General features: G+C 33.2%; 3 protein-coding genes and 1 non-coding gene across 6 annotated transcripts; 1 reads left to right on the top strand and 3 right to left on the bottom strand.

Moving 5' to 3' along the window:
* Positions 1-268: 268 nt before the first annotated feature.
* On the bottom strand, positions 269-4,817 carry LOC146900435 (putative methyltransferase PMT21). 2 transcript variants are annotated; one of them, XM_085738626.1, is made up of 9 exons: positions 4,629-4,817; positions 4,251-4,333; positions 3,358-3,640; positions 2,886-3,034; positions 2,589-2,784; positions 2,000-2,210; positions 1,194-1,866; positions 1,017-1,094; positions 269-718 (listed from the first exon to the last, which is right to left on the bottom strand). In XM_085738626.1, the coding sequence occupies exons 3-9, from the start codon at positions 3,616-3,618 to the stop codon at positions 496-498; spliced, it is 1,791 nt and encodes a 596-aa protein (XP_085594752.1). In that variant the 5' UTR covers positions 3,619-3,640; positions 4,251-4,333; positions 4,629-4,817; the 3' UTR covers positions 269-495. The 2 variants fall into 2 exon arrangements, with proteins under 2 accessions (XP_085594752.1, XP_085594751.1); XM_085738625.1 differs by lacking the exon at positions 4,251-4,333.
* Positions 4,818-7,642: 2,825 nt separating this feature from the next.
* On the top strand, positions 7,643-7,714 carry TRNAE-UUC (transfer RNA glutamic acid (anticodon UUC)). The gene has a single exon. It is a non-coding gene; the product is annotated as a tRNA-Glu (tRNA).
* Positions 7,715-8,213: 499 nt separating this feature from the next.
* LOC146900437 (putative pentatricopeptide repeat-containing protein At5g65820) lies at positions 8,214-13,572 on the bottom strand. 2 transcript variants are annotated; one of them, XM_085733031.1, is made up of 5 exons: positions 13,377-13,572; positions 10,595-12,822; positions 10,172-10,208; positions 9,926-10,077; positions 8,214-8,681 (listed from the first exon to the last, which is right to left on the bottom strand). In XM_085733031.1, the coding sequence occupies exon 2, from the start codon at positions 12,716-12,718 to the stop codon at positions 10,775-10,777; it is 1,944 nt and encodes a 647-aa protein (XP_085589157.1). In that variant the 5' UTR covers positions 12,719-12,822; positions 13,377-13,572; the 3' UTR covers positions 8,214-8,681; positions 9,926-10,077; positions 10,172-10,208; positions 10,595-10,774. The 2 variants fall into 2 exon arrangements, with proteins under 2 accessions (XP_085589157.1, XP_085589158.1); XM_085733032.1 differs by having other exon boundaries at positions 10,588-12,822.
* A 1,965-nt stretch (positions 13,573-15,537) lies between these two features.
* On the bottom strand, positions 15,538-18,876 carry LOC146900438 (protein CYCLOPS-like). The gene is made up of 10 exons (XM_085733888.1): positions 18,417-18,876; positions 18,225-18,271; positions 17,628-17,753; positions 17,465-17,513; positions 17,327-17,379; positions 16,461-17,122; positions 16,336-16,379; positions 16,184-16,229; positions 16,047-16,095; positions 15,538-15,954 (listed from the first exon to the last, which is right to left on the bottom strand). The coding sequence occupies exons 1-10, from the start codon at positions 18,600-18,602 to the stop codon at positions 15,702-15,704; spliced, it is 1,515 nt and encodes a 504-aa protein (XP_085590014.1). The 5' UTR covers positions 18,603-18,876; the 3' UTR covers positions 15,538-15,701.

An 18,876-nucleotide genomic window follows, 5' to 3' on the forward strand; every position in this document is an offset into this window, starting at 1 on the left:
AATTGGAGGGTACAATTGAAAAGAAAAAGTTATTATTGCATTGGAAACTGAAAGTGACATTCATTTTGAAACAATTTTTTTTGGCTAAAATGACACTCATTTTGAAACGGATGGAGTATAAAACAGTCTTTAACACGCAACACTGAGCAAAACCGATAAGCGTGTTACTTATCATGATCAACATTAATTAATACAAATGATTACTCAGTAAAACAGTTTCTAAATATCACATCTCTTGAAATGGCAGCAATCAAAAGGGAAATCACACTTTCTCTAGGATTTAAGACTTTCATTTCTTCACCTGCATTCATCTGATATTGAACCATTTCTTTTGTTCCAAGGAATCAATGCAGCTACGTTCATGACATAAAAAATCTCTCTTTAACTCTCCATCTCTCTCTATATTATATATATGTAAAAACTCTAAACTAATAAATCAGATTATTGGGTATATTACATAATATATGAATACCACTGCTTAGGTTTCAGAGTTTGTCATCTTGAATCTTTATTTGATGAATACCATAGCTTTTTCTTGCATATTAGTATCTTCTCCATGTCACCTCCCTGCTCGGTATCTTCTGTACGACATTCCCATCGCATACCCTTAGCAATAGTTGTAATGGCATCCAAAAAGTAACTAGACTCGCGCACGAGAGCATAGCCACCAGGTCGTAAAATTCGGTCCATTTCCAACAATACGTACTTCATTTCACATCTGCCAAATAACGATCATTGTCAGAATCAAGCAGCCGCAAATACAAGTAACTATGAAACAAGTATCATCACTTATCAAATTAGCCTTGTAATCATTTTAGTCTTTACTTTGAGGGGACTAAAATCAAATACATTTTACATGTTACAAACACCAATTTCAATATCAACAAATTTTGCAGGGACTAGTATAAAACAACAAGGACCAAAAGCAAAACGTGCAATATTTGCAAAGACCAAAAATATATTTAAACCAAAATTAATGTGTACAAATACCAACAAGCAGCTCATTCTAATGTCACCTGTGGCTTTCTGCAGTGAAGAGTCCTGCAAGATGAAGGAGGTCATATGTCCGAGGATATGTCGAAAAAGCTTCACACCTATCATAACAAAATTCAAATCAACAGTAGATCATTTATAAGACAAAATTATATACAGAAATGAAACCATTTGTTTTAATAACAGTATTTCATAATTACCAGTCGTGGAACGTTCCAATGAGGCCTCGATCATAAACCACAGGGAGTGTATTCACAGCATAAGATGAGACCACATTCATAACCCATACAGGATCATCAATCAAGGCCGCAGCAAAACCTCCATATTCCGTATTCATATCCATCACATTTCTTATCTTATCAGTCCCAAGCTCAGGGATCAACTTCTTGTAGTGTGCGACATGCTTCTTCCAATTACTGCCGTCACGTTTGAAAGTACTAGCACTCCCATGACGAACCATTGAGATTCGATCTGGTGTAACATGCAACCGCTCGGGCCACTTAGAAATTGATGTAAGACCTATTTTCTTAAACTTTGGATCCGGAACGACAAAACAAGTGCGAATTGGAGTATACCATGCTGAATCTGGTGCTAGGCTGTCATCGCATTTAGGTGGATAGGTATCTCTAGTCAGCTTATTGTAACAATCATTAACAGGAGACTTCTGCCATACGGCAATGTCGCCTTTTTTATTATACAATTTAAAGCACAATGAAGTCAGTAAGTTCTGCAATTTCTCGTAAGTTGATCTTTGCTCTTCGATAGTTGTGTTCCATCCACGCGATCTGCGCTCGTAGTTGATTGGTGGACCGGACAAGACCCAAAATCCTCCAGGACGAAGAATCCGGTGTATTTCAAGAATATTAACTCCGCCTGGTAAAAGATTGCAGTGTGAATTTCAAAGTTTAAGAAGCTACAAGACTTGTAAAGTTCATGATCACTGTTAAATGTTGCATAAAAAGGATTAATTCAGTTTGATTAAGAGCAAAATTCATAGAAGTGGTACCGAATTCTGTCCATGGAATAAGGCATCTGGAGCAATGAGCCATATCGAAAGAATTTGATGGGAATGGAAGCCTGTGTGTAGCAAGGACACCAAGAATTGCAGGGATACCACGCTCCAAAGCGAATTGAACCTGAGCTTGGTGGTTATCTCTTGGAGCAAGAGAAACCGTAAGAATTCCACGATCCAGTAAATCACCACCCCAGCTAGCAACCTAAAATGAGCAAGAGTTTTGTGGATTAATTGATGCCATTCTTTTGTCTATCGCGAGATTGAAAATTGCAACTGATATTAATTGATTTTTTTGGTACAAATAACAAAATTAGTTGGTTTTAAAATATATTACAATGCAGTTAGAAAAGCAAACTGCAAGAAGAAGCACATATAATTGAGCTAGAATATGATTGTTAAGGAAAGAGAATTGTAATTTGCAAGGCTATTCCCTACATAAAAACCAGTGCTGTCGAATAGTAGTTATAGCGATACTATAGCGCTGTAGACTGTAGTGTAGCAGAGTTTGAGCATACCGCTATTTTCCGTGCTCCGTGATAAAAAAAACACTGATAAAAACGCAAAAGGAAGCAAGACTCACCCCACAACCAGTATCAATGGCCGTTCGAATAGTTCCATCTTTCATTTCTGGGATCAGAGCTTCCATTAAATCAACATATTTACCGACACCGTTCGGGAACATAGTACCTCCACCAGGAAAGAGGAATTTCTCTCCTTCCTTTTTCAACCAATGTTGATTGGACTTCTGTTTGTTAATCCAGTCATATGGAACATTTCTGAAATTAGATATAACAGCAAACATGACGGAGTAAGTTGCAGGAAACTTAAAATTATGCCGGTCTTATATTATCATTCGTCGTCAGACTGATATAATTACCTGTACCAACATTCATCTCTGCTCTTTGGCCATCTAATTGGAAGCTGGTACCCATCCGGAGGAGGAACTAAGCATTCTTTTCTCTCGAAAATTGGAGGGCAATGGCGTTCCAACATTATGAACCGATAGGATCCATACTTCTTCCATCTCTGTAAAATTAACTATACTTAGACCCTGATTGGATAAACAACTTATAGCATAAGAGCTTATTGTAAATGATTGTGAATAAGCTATATCTATAATAAAAGATAAAATAAAGACAAATTGTTTTCATACAAGATATAGCCTGTTTTTATAAATTATCTTGGAGAGCTTATGGAAATAAACTGAAAACAACTTATAGACATATCATAAGTTGTTTCCATAAGCTCTCTCAAATAGTTTTACGATCCAAACAGACACATGATCATTAAGAAAACTTTCTTCTACAAATCCCATAAGATATTAAAATGTAACACTGCACTAATATTACCCTTGGATCAGTGCATGGAGTGTAATCTTGATAGTCAATACTGCATTCAGGAAAACTGATGGATTTAATTTGCAAAGAACTTATTGATGATGATTTCTTGGGGGAATCAAGGGATCTCTGGCTGATAATTGATACAATTCTATCGTTCTCGGAACCAAAGATTACACCCATATAGAAAGAAAGTCCACATAGCACCACAAATATGATTGCCACAGGGACAATCCTACTCTTGTCTACCACTTTTCCTTCATTATTCTTCATCGCCCGTGAAACAATCAACTATCTGGAGAAACACAATATAATCAACATGAGTACAATAGAACCATATCCACACATTTTTTTTAATAAAATGATAAACTTAATGATTATATTTGAAAGCTTCATATCTGATTCAAAATTTTGAGTTATCATTATTTACCATTCATGAATAAAATAAAATGACACAAGTAACTCACAAGTTTCAAAAGCCATCTTAACTCTAACCAGACAACAACAACAACAATAATTAGCTAGAATACAGCAGAAACATTGAAAGATGTGAAGTGAAGGTAGTAGTATTTGTTTGCTATTTATTGCAGAAACAAATAAATAAACACTAGTGACATAAGCACTTAAGGGAGCTTATTTTATTTGGCCTTATCTTGTGACATAATCACTTTCGTAATTATTTGAGCGAGCTTGTCAAAAATCAAAATGGTGTACGACGCACATAACCTATTTTCAGCTTATTACAATAAAATTGGCAGCTTAAGAAAACAGCTTAGAACTTATTAGAAAAAACTTGAATGACAAATAAATATTAGTCTAACAATCAATTCCCTCTTTGATTTCAAAAAATAGCTTGAAAATAATCGCTTATATAATAATAGTACACACTTAATTAAGCTGTTTACCTAAACACACTCTTTATCTGTGTTGCCAAACCATCCTAAACAAACCAAACCAGCTACTAAGCCAAAAAAGGACAAGGCAACAACTATAACAAAATAATAATAATTGCAAACAAATTAAGGAAGAACAAAAAAAATTTGACACAGAAATTAGAACACGCAGAACAAGGGTTAAACAATATCACTAATTTCAGACCAATGTGAAAAAGGAAAGAAAAAAATGATCGTAATTAAATTGCAGGCCATATGAAAGGAAAAGCATAACATGTAACATTTTAAAAAAGGAAAAAAATAATTTGATGATATATGGAGTCAGATCTATAACAGAAAAGAAAAGAATCCAATGAAGGCACATAACATAACTTACTGACGAAGACTTACCCTTTATAGTTTGTTTTGTTTGTTTCTTGTCTCTTGTTGATTGTGTCTGAAAAAGTGGTAAACTAAACTAATAAACTAAATGGTGAGAAAGAGAAAGAGAAGTATGAAGAAGAAGTTGATTTAATGGCGTACGATAATAGGGCAAATATGGTGTGAATGAAGGGTTTAACTAGTTAGCTGAACTTAACTGAAGTATACTCTGTGTACTACTAGTATGTAACCAAGTGTGTGTATCTGAGTAGCTGTCCGTCCCCTGTTTTCGCCGTATTTCATTCACTGCCTTCAACTTTCTACTTTTCCTCTTTCTATAACCAATGAAACAAAATAAGATAAAATATCAATATTCAATAAAATAACAAATATTAAAGAAATTATTAAAATTCATAAAATAAACTAATTATAATTAAATTTTATATTATAAAATCATAGAGTTATTAGTAAAGTATTTAAAGTTTATTATTATTGACATTTAAAGTTATAAAATTTGAAAATTGATTTCTTAAATGTTGCTTAAAAAAATTCCGCTCAAAATAGTGACTGAAATTTAATTGTTATTTTAAAAATATTTATTTATGTTAAATCATATTAAAGTGAAATACATATTTAATTCTCAAGGGAGCCGCGGGTAATTTAAGTATCTCATAGATTAGATGAGTATAATTTTTAAACGAGTGAAGTGTATAATTTACCAAATAGGGGTGATTTAGGGTCAATATTGACCCGAAATCACTCTCTTGATTGTTTTTCTCTATTTAGTTAAATAAGTGATTTTCACATATGTTTTGTTTTCCTTCGTTTGTTTTTGTGATTTTGTAGTAAAACACGACTTTGTTTATTTTGAGTTCCCATTTTTGTGCGGTGTTTATTTGATTCAAATTGAAAGATTTGTTTTGGTCACTGCAGATTCAATCAATGACTTTTGCGTCGCAAATATTGTCGATCCAAAAATATAAGTATCTTAATGGCTTAAACATAGTTACATTTGTAGACATATGTATTTATGCTATTGAGGTGAAGACATTTATACAAAATGGTATTTCCTCTGGAAAAAGTATATACAAATTATTGTTTTCAACTCATTTGTTTTTTTTTTCAAGGAACTCATTTGTTTCTTATGCATACTACTTTTTTTCTCCTGCTTTTTTATATTTTATTTCATAACAAGGATGTCGGCCTATTATACTTTTTGAATCATTTCACGTTTTTCCGTGACATTTTTTTGACTAAACATTTTTCCTTGACATTAGTGTATTGGGATCTGGGAACAAGAGCAACCTTACACATACTTTTTCCGGATCACATTTATAATCAATTTTTATTTTTTCAAATTTATTAAATAAGTGATGTATTTGGGCTATATTATATTTAAGATACATTAATTATTTAATAAATTTAAAAAGGTAAAATTTGCTTACAAATATGATCGGAAGGAGTATTCTTCAACACATTTTTTTTATTAGTTAAAATTTATATGAGTCCTACCAAATTTATATGGTACCCAAATGATGTGGTAGAATCTATGTGAATTTTGATCAATAAAAAAAACGTGTTAAAATATATGTGTTGTTAGCCTTAATCTTTGGAACAATTAAGAATGAGAAAAAGGTAGGTCGAGTTTTGCAAAGTCTAACTTTTGTTTTGAGAGAAACAAAGTCTAATTTAGTTTGTTTGAAAATTTAAGGTTTGGATCTAACTTGTAATCGGTCATATGATTTGAGTTTGTTTTTTTAAAAGTTTGATATGATATGTTAGTTCGTTAAAAAGCTTATTTAATATGAAAGTACTTAAATAAGTAATTTGATCTATGTTTAAATAAATTAACGAACAAATAGATAAATGATAGTAAACTCTCTTTTGATATTTAACATGACATGTTATAATATTTAACAATTTTCTCCGTCCTAATTTATAAGAAAAAAAAAACAAAATCACACTTATTAAGAAAGTGTTTTGGTTTTTGATTGATTGAGGGGTGGACTTTTAGACGATGAAGGTCCATAATTGCGGTTTGGTATTTAGTGATGAAGAACCAGAGGGTGTGGACAAACATGATTCGTCTCATACTAATTCTCAAGTTTGTACTGGGGTTATTGATTTTTTATGGTCATGTTGCATTGATTGGTCATGTATACCACCCAGGCTATCGAGAGAAATGAGTTTGATGAGTTGTAAATATTGAAGTATAGGTAGTTTGTAACATCCTGATTTTTAGTTTATTATTATTTTTATTATTTAGAATTTATTTGTTTATTTGATAGGATTGAATTGATGGGTCAGATGCAGCATACATTACACGTCGTTTAGTATTCCGGTATCACTATCATCTCTTCAATCAGAAGTGGGAAGCTGGATGTTCCCTCATGCCACCTCTAACAAAGGCCGACAACTATAATCCATTGTGTATCCGGCTTTTCCAACTTTGAGAATTTCTTGGCGTTGCTGATACATTTTAATATTAGATGGAAGCATAAAAAACACAACAACAAAAAAATCATTTAAAATAAATAATAAAACATATTTGAAAAAAATGATGTCTAACGGTACTCGTAATTAAAAGGGACGTGCTTGTGCATAATGGTATAAGCAATTTATTGGTTTTTAAATATTGTATAAAAAAAATTATGTCTAATAGTACACATAATTTATAAGGAATGAGTTTGTCCGAAATGGTTGGCATAAGCAATTTACTGGTTTTAGAATATATATATTTTTTTATTGGTATAAGCAATTTATTGGTTTTTAAATATTGTATAAAAAAAATTATGTCTAATAGTACACATAATTTATAAGGAATGAGTTTGTCCGAAATGGTTGGCATAAGCAATTTACTGGTTTTAGAATATATATATTTTTTTATTGGTTTTGGAATATTGTATACTCTCCGTCTCTGGTAGAATTGAAATAAAATTGTTAAGTAACTAATTTTTTTACTACTTTTAAGTGATGATATCTTAGAGAATTTTGTTGCACTGAACATGGATTAAATATAATATGAAAGCAAACTGAACATCAACTCCATTGTCGTCCAGCGGTTAGGATATCTGGCTTTCACCCAGGAGACCCGGGTTCGATTCCCGGCAATGGAATATTTTTTGTTTATTTCACCCAGGAGACCCGGGTTCGATTCCCGGCAATGGAATATTTTTTGTTTAATATAATTATTTTCGTGTGTTACATGCTAAATTGCATAAAAATGTATATATATAATTATTTTCGTGTATACATGCTAAATTGCATAAAAATGTATATTTTTAAGGAGAAAAAGATGCTTTAGACACCCTGACAAAAAAAAAAAAAACAAAAAAGATGCTTTAGACACAGTTGAAGAATTCTCTTTTATTGATTATATTTTTTTACTAAAAAATTAATGTTATTAATTATATTTTGATGTAGTCCTTTGAGGACCTCTATTAAGTACTTGTCATATTGTCCTCTTAAAAATAAAAAAAATAAAAAATACTTGTCATATTGCACATTGTCGGTACCTTTTGTTTTGAATTCAAGAAATACTCTTGTATGATGAATTTGTGTCGACATTATGGACTCTCACATTTGTTATTGAACAATGTATGCATGTCAAGTTAATTTCTAGATGAATGACTTATGGTATTATAAAATTGTTATTAAGAAAATATTGATGACTACAATGATCATCTCTTTGCAAGAATGCTTTAGGGCTGCCAACTTCATCATTCTTAACCCTTATTTCTCTGTGCAAAAAATCAAATCAGTTGCTGCTTGTCACTGATTCAAGCTTTCATGCTCTTACATTGCTTCACGAGATCGGTATAATATGACTGGTCGCGCACAACCTCAACAACCTACACTTGGAAAGAGAAACTCAAATTACTCAATATATCAGCCTTTTTTCTTGAAGAACCTAGCCACAGTTGGATGATAGTGTAGCCTCAAGTGGATTCAATGGCTATCATAAATCATCAGGAAATTTCTTTATGTTAATTTCTTTATAAGCAATCTTGTGATTGGATCTTTAAGTGTACTCCCTCCATTTTGTTGACCACGAGTCACGACTTCCAAAAGCAAAACTGTATTCTGGACAAGAGAAACAGAACATGAGATACTTAGGAAGATGAAGTCAAAGCATATCCCATAGTTAATTTTAAGGAACCAACTTTGATCTCTACATTAATTAAACTACTTCAACAAAATCTATGCAACCTACTTTGCCATCTCAGGTTCCTCTAATGGGTAGAAAGAAAAAAAATGTGTTCATTCTCCAATGAAACCCTGTTAGATACCCTCATTTGAGATGCTCTCGGAAATTGTTCTTTGATTGGGGCAAACGAAACAGTATATTTGTAAATTACGAGTATCACAACTTGCTTGGTTTTTTTTTTTCTTTCTGAGAGAGAGAACCTTGTTTGGGGTTGTTGATAGGTAGTTTAATGGCACTGGATTGATCCATATAGACAACATCTTAAAGAAATATGAATAAACAGAATATTCAACAGCAGAGAAAAGTGACTAAAGGCATTGTTTAAGGAACCCATAATAAGAAATTGTCTCGAAAATGTAAGTCAAACACATGGAAAAGGGGAAAAATGTCTATTTCAAGTCTAATAGTACACACACAAACCACCGCCAGCACAAAATTCACTCATAATTCGGGTTCTACCTTTTGCAGAAACAAGAGGAACTTATCTCAATGCAACAGTAGAGGAGATTAACAATGAAAATATGAAGATGTGCTCATTGAAGACAGTGTGCATAGTAATATTTGGAATGTTAACTTTACTACCAAATCCAACATAACACCTTTCATATTATTGTATCATTATTCATCACTGACACCTCAAATTTACTATTCTTGCATTTAAGTATTTTTTTCATGATCCCCTTGATTTCTTATTCAATGGCTTTCAACTTCTTTCAATCAATATTTGTTACTTAAAAGATAACATGAAAAGTCTCATATTTATTATAAAAAGAAAAATAAGTTAATCCAATGACCAGATCATCGCTAAAGTAATTGCTTAAAACTGTCTCAGTAACACCTCTGGGGTCATTTTGATAGCTGGGGCTAAAACTTACTCAAAAGTCAAAACTGCTGAAATTTTTTGACAGGAAAAAATATCAAAAGGAACTGTTGACAACATGTAGTCTATGAAGGAAATATGCAAAGAATCACATATTCATATTTAATTGTCTGCCTATATTTTAACCATGATCTGTACTTTTGTGCATATAAATTTTTCTTGCGCTCTCTCTCCCTCTCTTCCATGGACATGAATAAGCAGGGAGTAAATGAGAACAATGGTGAAAAGAATAAGTTATACCACAACATAAAAAAAGCACGACGCTGTCTTGGATTGCCTGGCACATTTGACCAATTCCCTTGCCTCTTTCATCGTCTCTTCTAATAATGTTGGTGTTAAGAACGAGCATTCTTGTTTGAAACTTTGCCAGGCTTAAGAAGAACAGTACATAACTGCAAACAAAATTTCTATCCTCAAGACTTCACTTCTTCATACATAAAAACTGTAAAATGTGTGCTTACAGAAACAATAAACTGATAACATTACCTAAGCCCTTGAATCAGTTTGAAAGAGGGACCTCAACCTGAAATAAAAAAAATAAAAACAATATCTTTAATTTAAAACTCTAAACTATACTCCTTATGTTCCTTTTTATGTGCCATTTTTTTTTTTTAGAAATTGTGTTCCTTATTATTAATCATTTTCAAAGTTTAAACTGGTATTAACTACTAATTTGTCAAAGTTGTCCCTACCTAGTTATTGCGGAGATAAATAGGCGGAATGAGATAATAAATAGTTAGCGGTATTATAGAAAAAAGACAAATAATTCCACCAAAAGTAAAAAAATTTATTAGTTTTATTAGTATGTGTAAATAACCTTAAAATGATGACTAAAAATGAACGAAGTAGTGATGATTAGAAACAACAAAGGCTTGAACTATTTTAACCAGTTAAGTTCATACCTCATACCTCAAAGAAAGAAGCAACTACTCTAGTGGCATGCCCATCTAAATATGCTCATCACTCCTTGAGTCAAAACCAATTACATTACTTAATTTCCATTAAATTGAGTTACATGACCAACTTCTGAGTAGAGATCAGATTCCCCTGGAAAACTATACATTGTTTTTAAAGCTTCAAAGCTGAAAACTATAATGCTTTTTGATTTCCCCCACCCCAACGGCGTTGTCTAGCCCTCCTCTTCCTCCCATCTTTTTTCTCCTTCACCTTTTCTTTCAAATCCCTCTCTCCTCTCCGTTTATACATCTTGAAAGTGATATTTCTATCAGCAGCCATTTTCCTTACCTTGTCCGTGATTTCTACTGCAAATTCTCTGTTGTATAATTTCTTCAGACCGCGCATAAGCTTTGCAAAAGTATCTGGCTGTGGCATTAAATCGTTGTCCATCATGTCTATGCAAAACGAACAGGCCTCCTTCACATGTCCTTTTGAAAACAGTGCATGAATCCAGATTGTCCATGCACCCACATTCATCTCACAACCTTTAGAACTGGTGATACAACTCCAAGCATCTTTAGCCATTTCAAGTTTCTCAGCTCTTAAAAGAGAATTCATCAACTCTTTCAAAGTACCGTATTGAGGAGCAGCAAAAAGCCCTCTCCCAACCATTTCTTTGAAAAACTCGCAAGCTTCAACTAGACACTCCTGCTCAAGAAACCCATTAATCATGATGACAAAGGTGTCGATGCCTGGACTGAGCCCACTCGCTTCCATTTCATTCCAAAGCCGAACCCCTTGCTTGACCTCTCCCAACTTGCAAGCCAACCTAATGACAGTATTATAGATGTTAAGATCCGGAACACAACCAATCTTCTGCATCTCATTCACAAGTTCCATACACTCCTCCAATTCTTCCTTCTTTTCATGAGCCACCATGATATGCATATAAGTAAGCTGATTTGGGGAATGTCCTTCTTGTATCATCTGATCCAAAAGCTCATAACCCCTTTTGATTTTCCCCCACTTACAAAACCCACTTATCAATGTAGTATACGTTATAACATCCATCTGACAACCATTCCTCTGCATCTCAACAAACATCCGCATTGCCTCCTCCAACTTTTCATGCTTACACAACGACTGAATCAAAACAGTATACGATGCTGCATTCGGTTCACACCCCTTCCTTCTCATCTCTTTCAAAAGATCATAAGCATCCCCCATTTTCCCAGCTTGAGCATACCCACCAAGCAAATTATTAAAAACCACAATATCCGGCTCAATCCCCGCATCCTTCATTTGAACCAGCACATGTTTTGCCTCCACAAGCTTCCCTTCCTTGCACCAACCATACAACAACGATGTAAAATGCTTAACTGTCGGTGTAAACTTATACCTCATATCCTCAAAAAGCGACGCTGCTTCCTTAACACTACCATTCTTACACAAAGCATCCAAAAGACACCCAAAAACGTATTCATCAACCTCACAACCATACTTAGGCATTTCATCTAAAACCTCAATAGCTTTACTAACCATCCTAGCTGAAGCAAATCTCCTCATCAAAATAACAAAAACTTGCGGCGAAATCAACTCCGAATTTTCCATTCTCATTTCATCAATTAACCCCCAAACAGCACCAAATTGTCTCATTTTACTCAAAACCTTAATCATGGCCTTATAAACTTCTTGACTATGCCTATAACTACTTTGCTTAGAAGCCCAAGAAAAAAACCTATAAGCTAAATTTCCGGCATCGCCGCAACGATTCAAAACACGTTCTGTTAAACCAGACCTAACAACAACACCAGATTCTTTTAAAGCAAGTTCCAATTTTGGAACCCTAGAATGGTATTTTCTTAAAATTCTATATATTTTTTCTACATCTGAAGAAAATTCATCGTTGTTTTGATCGTTGAAATGAATTGTATTAGATTGAAGGTGAATGAGGCCAAATTGGTCATTTGGGGATTTTGAGGGTTTTCTAGGGTTTGGTGGTGGTGGTGAGTGTGAAGAGGTTGTAGTGAAGAAGATGCGGGGTAATGTGGTAATTTCTTGTCTAATTTGAAGTGATTTTCTTAATGGGAGGTTGAAAATGCGGTGTTTGTGGAAGAAAAGTGAGAATCTCTGCATGTTAGGAAGCTGTCGTGAGAAGAAGATTGAAGAACGATGGATTAGAATGAGTGATTCATGGTGTTTCTACAAACTTCTTAACAACTGCATCATCACTGATATCCCTACATCATAAGAAAGACAACAAATCAACAATTTTTCCATGTTATAGAAGATGCAAACTTATTTAACTTAGGCATACAACTTTATATCTCTTTAAACTGTTGATTAGGTGCAGAAAGTAGCTTAAAAAATAGCTTACTATTTTGACATGAGAATTTAGACCATTTAAGTAGTGATTAATTAATGTATTTTTACACTATTGATTCATATGTTGCAAAGGCAATACTAAAATATCTGAATGAGGGTGAAAGTGAAATTATTTTTTATTACACATTTTGAAATTATTTTATCTTATCATAAATGAATCAAAAAATTATTTCAGTTTGAGCATATAATTTTTCTGGTCAGCAGCTAGCATTTACAAATGATGAAAAATATGATTACTATCTAAATTTCAACTTATCAATGAGGATATGTTAATTAATTTGGAACATGATTTCATGAGGTGCAGTAACATTTATAATTTCTAAACACTAAACACACTATTTTCAAATAAGTTTGATCTACAATGTTAGATTACCCGCAAATTGAAGAACAAATTTGAGATTAATCTCACCTTGAACAGAGAAATTGAGTTTCCGACTGCGAGATTGAGCTTACGACTGTGAGAGTGATGCGATGGTGATTGGGAGGAGGTAGGGCGAGTGAGGAAGTACGACACGGCGGCGCTGGATTGAGGGAGAACACACACAGAGTGAGTGAGAGAGAGTAAGGAAAGACAAACGTGTTATTCTTTTTTTTTTTTTTTCTTTCTATTTTTTTTAAGTGTCTTTACCATGTAAGCAAGGTGGCAATCAATTGTTTACTCCTAGTGAGTTATCTCGGTTGATATGAACAATGCATCATATACCTAATATCTTGAGTTTAAACCTCGTTTACTAAAAACGTTCAATTATTTAATATTTCTTTGCCATATCATCAGAGGTCATAAGGGTGTACTAACTTTAAAGGGTGTCAAATTAGGGGTGTAACAGTTCGGTTTGGATCGATTTTTGATGAAAAAGATGTCTGAACCAATGTGATCTTCATCGGTTCCGTTTGGTTCAGCTTTTATTGTTTCTAAAAAAAACCGAACCAAACTAACCAGTTTGATTCGGTTTTGATCGGATCGATTTGTTTGAAAAAACATTTTAAAAAACAAATCATATTTTTACAATTTTGTATTTCATGCATAAGAACATACTCAAACATTTCATGGAACTTTGCTTTCATGTTCTCTGTTTTTCAAACAACTTTGTATATAACTAACATGCAAAAATTAGCCAAGAGATGAACGATCTCAACGGTGGCGAGAAACAATGAGTAAAGTGTGGTTGACGGCTAGTGTTCTTCTTTTGTAGAAATGAAATAGAGTTTAAGTGATGAGATGAGTTGATGATGGGAGAAAGTGAATGAATTAAGGAGTGTTTATGTTGTGTTTTAATTTGAACTTAATCATAAGTGGTGTGTATGAGGAGGGATAATATTAATAAAATGGAGAGTGGTGTTAGCATCGGTTTTTTGGATCTCAAAATCATCAACTAAGAACCGAACCAAACTAGATTGGTTTAGGTTGGTTCAGTTTGGTTTCAAAACCGAACCTAACAAGATCGGATACTATTTTCATAAGTGAGAGAAACTCCAACTTCTCTCTAAACTTTCTTTCTCCTTCGTTCATCGAGGAGGGGTGGTTTTAGGTCATTTTTTGACCTAGAATCACCCCTCTACATCTGTTTTTCCCCTTTTCTTTGGATCTAAATAAGTGGTTTTCACATATATCAAGTTTTTCCTTTTGTGTTTTTTGTGATTTCGTCGTCTAAGTGCGGCGTTGTGTTGTTCGTCGTCTTGTGCGACGTTTGATTTCGCGTCTTGTTGCGGTGTTCGTTTAATTCCTATTGAAAGATCTACATCAGTCAATTACAAATTCACCCAATGATTTGGGTGTCAACGTTGCAGATTCGGAAGCATGGGTATTTCGGTGACTTAGGTTTTATCATGTTATTTGTAGGCATTTTGCCGTTGTATGCTATTAATTTGGGTGCTGTGAGTTTGTTCGCAGATTTACCCTTTGCGTTTTTAGCGATGTTTGTATCTGATGTACTATATCGATTTGAATGAATGAATATGGTTTTGTTTATGTCAAAAAAAAAAAAATCAGATACTTTTTTGGTTTGGTTCAATTTGAATTTTCAGTTTCATAAGTTTTTAATCAATGTAACTTAAGCCATTTGAAAATTACTAACAATCTAAGAAGTGTACAAACGCCCATGCATTCTTCATCTTGTCATAAATCTTAAGGTTCTGGTTACTTGATAAGTAAACAAACGTCCATAAATTCATTTACTCGTCATTAACTTATAGGCTTAGTTTTAATCTTTCTTACAAAACAGACATATATTACAATTACTTTAGGATAATACGTGCAACCGAAAATCTCCAACTTGAAACTCAATTTATTCTATCAATTCTGAATAATTTTTTCAGAAATCGTTGCCTATTTTGACTGTAATTAATTGTAGTTTCTAATGAAACATAAATCAGTTCAATCTGAGCTCTGTGCATAGAGATATAACAAAGATGCTACAAAAACATCGTTGCAAAATTTAAATCAGTAACTAAAATTTACAATTCAATTTTCTCAGTCATAACATAACTAAATCGAGACATTTCATAGTTTGTTTCGTGTTAAATTTCGTCTAGTATCTAATTGTTCAAGTTTCATTTCAAATCAATGCATGTAGAGGAAATTATGGTCGAATTACTGACAGTAAATCTACAAATTTAGGGCAATTTACACATCAATGCAACATGCAATAGCATCAATTTCTTAAAACTCTATATGCATCATTTTATGTCAATATATTGTTCACTTAGTTGAAAGGAAATAATAAGAAACACAACATTAGAGTTTTCCATGTTTTGATACTATTGTTTCAATCTCTTCCAGAAGGCGTTCCTTTTCATCAATCAAATCCTCATTTTGCTTATGAAGGTCCTCTATCTGCTTTGTTTGTTCAGAATCCTTCCTGTTCATGAAGGATAAATTAAGCTTTAATGATCGAACTTCCTTCTCAAGGTCTTCGCATCGCTTCAAGATAGCTTGCATATCAGGGGGAATGGATGGTATCAAATTCCTTTCCTTTGCCTCAGCCATTCTGCATTACAATAAGGTTGTACAAATATTAGGCTTTAAATTTTCATTAGCAGAGGTGAGTATAATTTTTCTATTATTATTATTATTACATACTTTCGTGCGCGTTCCACCCTACGTTTTTTTGTGGCATTCTCCTTCTCCTCTGCATAATTAATTCACTGGTTAGTGATGGAATTAGAAGAATCAAAGTTCTTTTTTATGTTATAAAGAACAACAGTTTCTCTTGCTACCTGAAATAGCTGATGTTACAGATGCATATCTTTCTAGACTTCTCTTCTACACAATTTAAACAAAAATTATACATAGCCAAAATATCTTGTTCAAATCTCAAACCATAATTTCAGAGAAACTAGTTAAATATTTGTTTAAGATTATTTTATACCTCTCTATCATCTTTCAGATAATCAATTTTTTGTTCTCCGAAACCTGTAGTTCCACAAAAACAAAATTTTTGTCTCATAATAGCAAATGCAAATTGTTTTAAAACTAAATCAAACCATATTATACCTCTGACTCTATTTTCCAAAATTGTACTTCCTCCAACTTTATTCCATGAGCTTTCACAAAGAGTTTGGCTTGATATGCATGGACCGTCGCATCCATCGAAACCAGTAGAGACTAATGTTGCAGCAATAGAAGATTCACTTGGAGAAGCTGAGCTCAAATATATTGGATTTGTTTGATATGCTAAACCATCCAAGTCAATTAGGTTTATGGATTCTTCAAGTGTTTGCATGACTTCATGATCCTTAACTTGAATAGTAGAGTCTCCTTCGACATATATTGGATTTTGATGATTCCAATTTTCATTCCCTTCACCAAAACTAGTTTGGAGGAAATAATCTTCTTGAGGACTAAAAAGTTTATTTGAGTTATCTTCCACGCCTTGTTTCGCTATTTGGCTGCTAAGTCGCTTATGTTCTAATGTATCTTTTAGCATATTTACATACGAAGAGATTTTATCTGTGTTATCATTCAATTGATGTGTGTTGAACATTGACGAAGACGAATTTGATGGAGATGTGAATGCACCCTTTTGATTAAGGTTGTTAAAACCATTTAAATTTGAAACTTCTTGTTGATTGTTATCGCCATTCTGAGTGGCCAACATGTGAACAGATTCTATTCCTTGTGCTACTTGAGCATTGTGGATTTGAGAATACCTTTGCCTGCAAATAAAGAGTACCAAATAAGTTGTTGAAAATTTCTTTTGAATAGTTTTTAACTTTTAACTTAACAAGTAAAGCAAATAAATAAGAGATTAGCTTTGATGCACCGTCAGTGTAAAACATTTTATACTCTACCAATCACAGTGTAATTTTAAATGATCCAACAATTGTGATTGATTGACAGTGTAATGAATTTGTATATACCTCAATTCAGAGGATCGACTTCTTGTCATTCGTTGATCGCTTAGAAACCAAGCCTGCATCAATAACGAAATCAAATCAACATGGAAGTCTTATTGAACCAATGCTTCAGATTCAGCAAAGAGTTTGATGTAAGCAAACCTTGGCAAGAAACAAGTTACTAGATTGTTGAACTTCATCAACAGGTTCTCTGGAAAAAAATTGACAATAAACCAAATTATAAGCATTGAACTAGTTATTAGTTATAAGTGAAATCACAACAAAGATATGGTATAGCAGGTTCTGTGAACCCTACTACAATTACCCTAAAGGAAATTGATTGAAATCGTTTGAATAATCATTCGCCTTAGGATCGTCTTGCATAATTCTTCCCTCGGATATTACAGACATATTTTGCATATTGGACAAATTAGATAGTTCAGATGACATTCTGCGGTCCAACAAAATCGAAAGAAATAGATTAATGGACACTATATGAAGTATTTCTAATATAAGTTAATGAAATCACTATAAAATATAAATAACAGTTAAGTGATAGATACTAAATTTTACAGGTAAAGAATTTATCCACTCTTGAACCAATTACCCATCTAGAACCATTGAATGGCAAAGGATCAATTAGTTTTAGCACCAACCTTCGTAGGCCTGTTTCAATTTCTTATTTGAGCTTATCTACTAGCATAAGCATTTGCAAGAATATTTAGGAAAACTTCTGAAAAATAGCTTTGGCAATGGCCATAAGTTGTTTTCAGCTTATTTCCATAAACTCTCTAGGATAGCGTATGAAAACAGCTTATATAAAACAATTTGACTTCATTTTATTTTGCACTTATTTGATAAGCATTTATGCTATAAGAGCTTAATTAATTCAAATAGATTATGTTTTCATTAACATACTCACCTCTGTGATAGTCTACTATGAAGCCCTTTGCTTGATGAATTGTATCCCTGAAACCAAATCAAGTAAATTCTTTTAGAAATTTCACAAGAAACTATGTGCCAAACAAACTGTTATCATAAAAATTTAAGTTTTGATCTCATACTTGACACAAAAGCATAATCCAATATACAATGTTACAACAAAGAGACTTGCCTCTTCATTTGTTAACCACTTTTTGAAGAGTTCCTCACTGTCTGTTCTAAAGCTTTGAGAAACAGCCTTGAAACTCGGCATGTCCATGGTTGGTATTGGTACTCCAATAGGGTTATCCATCAATGTTTTCAAGAAAAGTTCCTCACTTGAATTCTTGTATAAGCTATAAAATCCTCTCCCTTCCATCTCAATCTATGTATCCTTTTCCCACCTCAACTCAAAAGGTAGACAATAGTTCTAAGTCGCAGTTGTGGTCGCGGTTACAGTTATGCTACAAACATTGATATTGCAGTCAATACAGCGGAAAGACCTCTAAAACCTCTAAATTACGTCTGGAATTGCAGTTACGGACCACAATTTAGAATCATAGAAGCTGGTTGACACTGTTGAGTCAATTTTAGTACAAATTTTTAGCTACTACAGTACACTTCTAAGTTCTAAACTTCTAAGGCCAAAGGAA

The sequence above is a fragment of the Medicago sativa genome, chromosome 8 (genome assembly GCF_051527215.1).
Source record: "Medicago sativa cultivar Bolivia chromosome 8, Bolivia_mono, whole genome shotgun sequence".
NCBI lineage: Eukaryota > Viridiplantae > Streptophyta > Magnoliopsida > Fabales > Fabaceae > Medicago > Medicago sativa.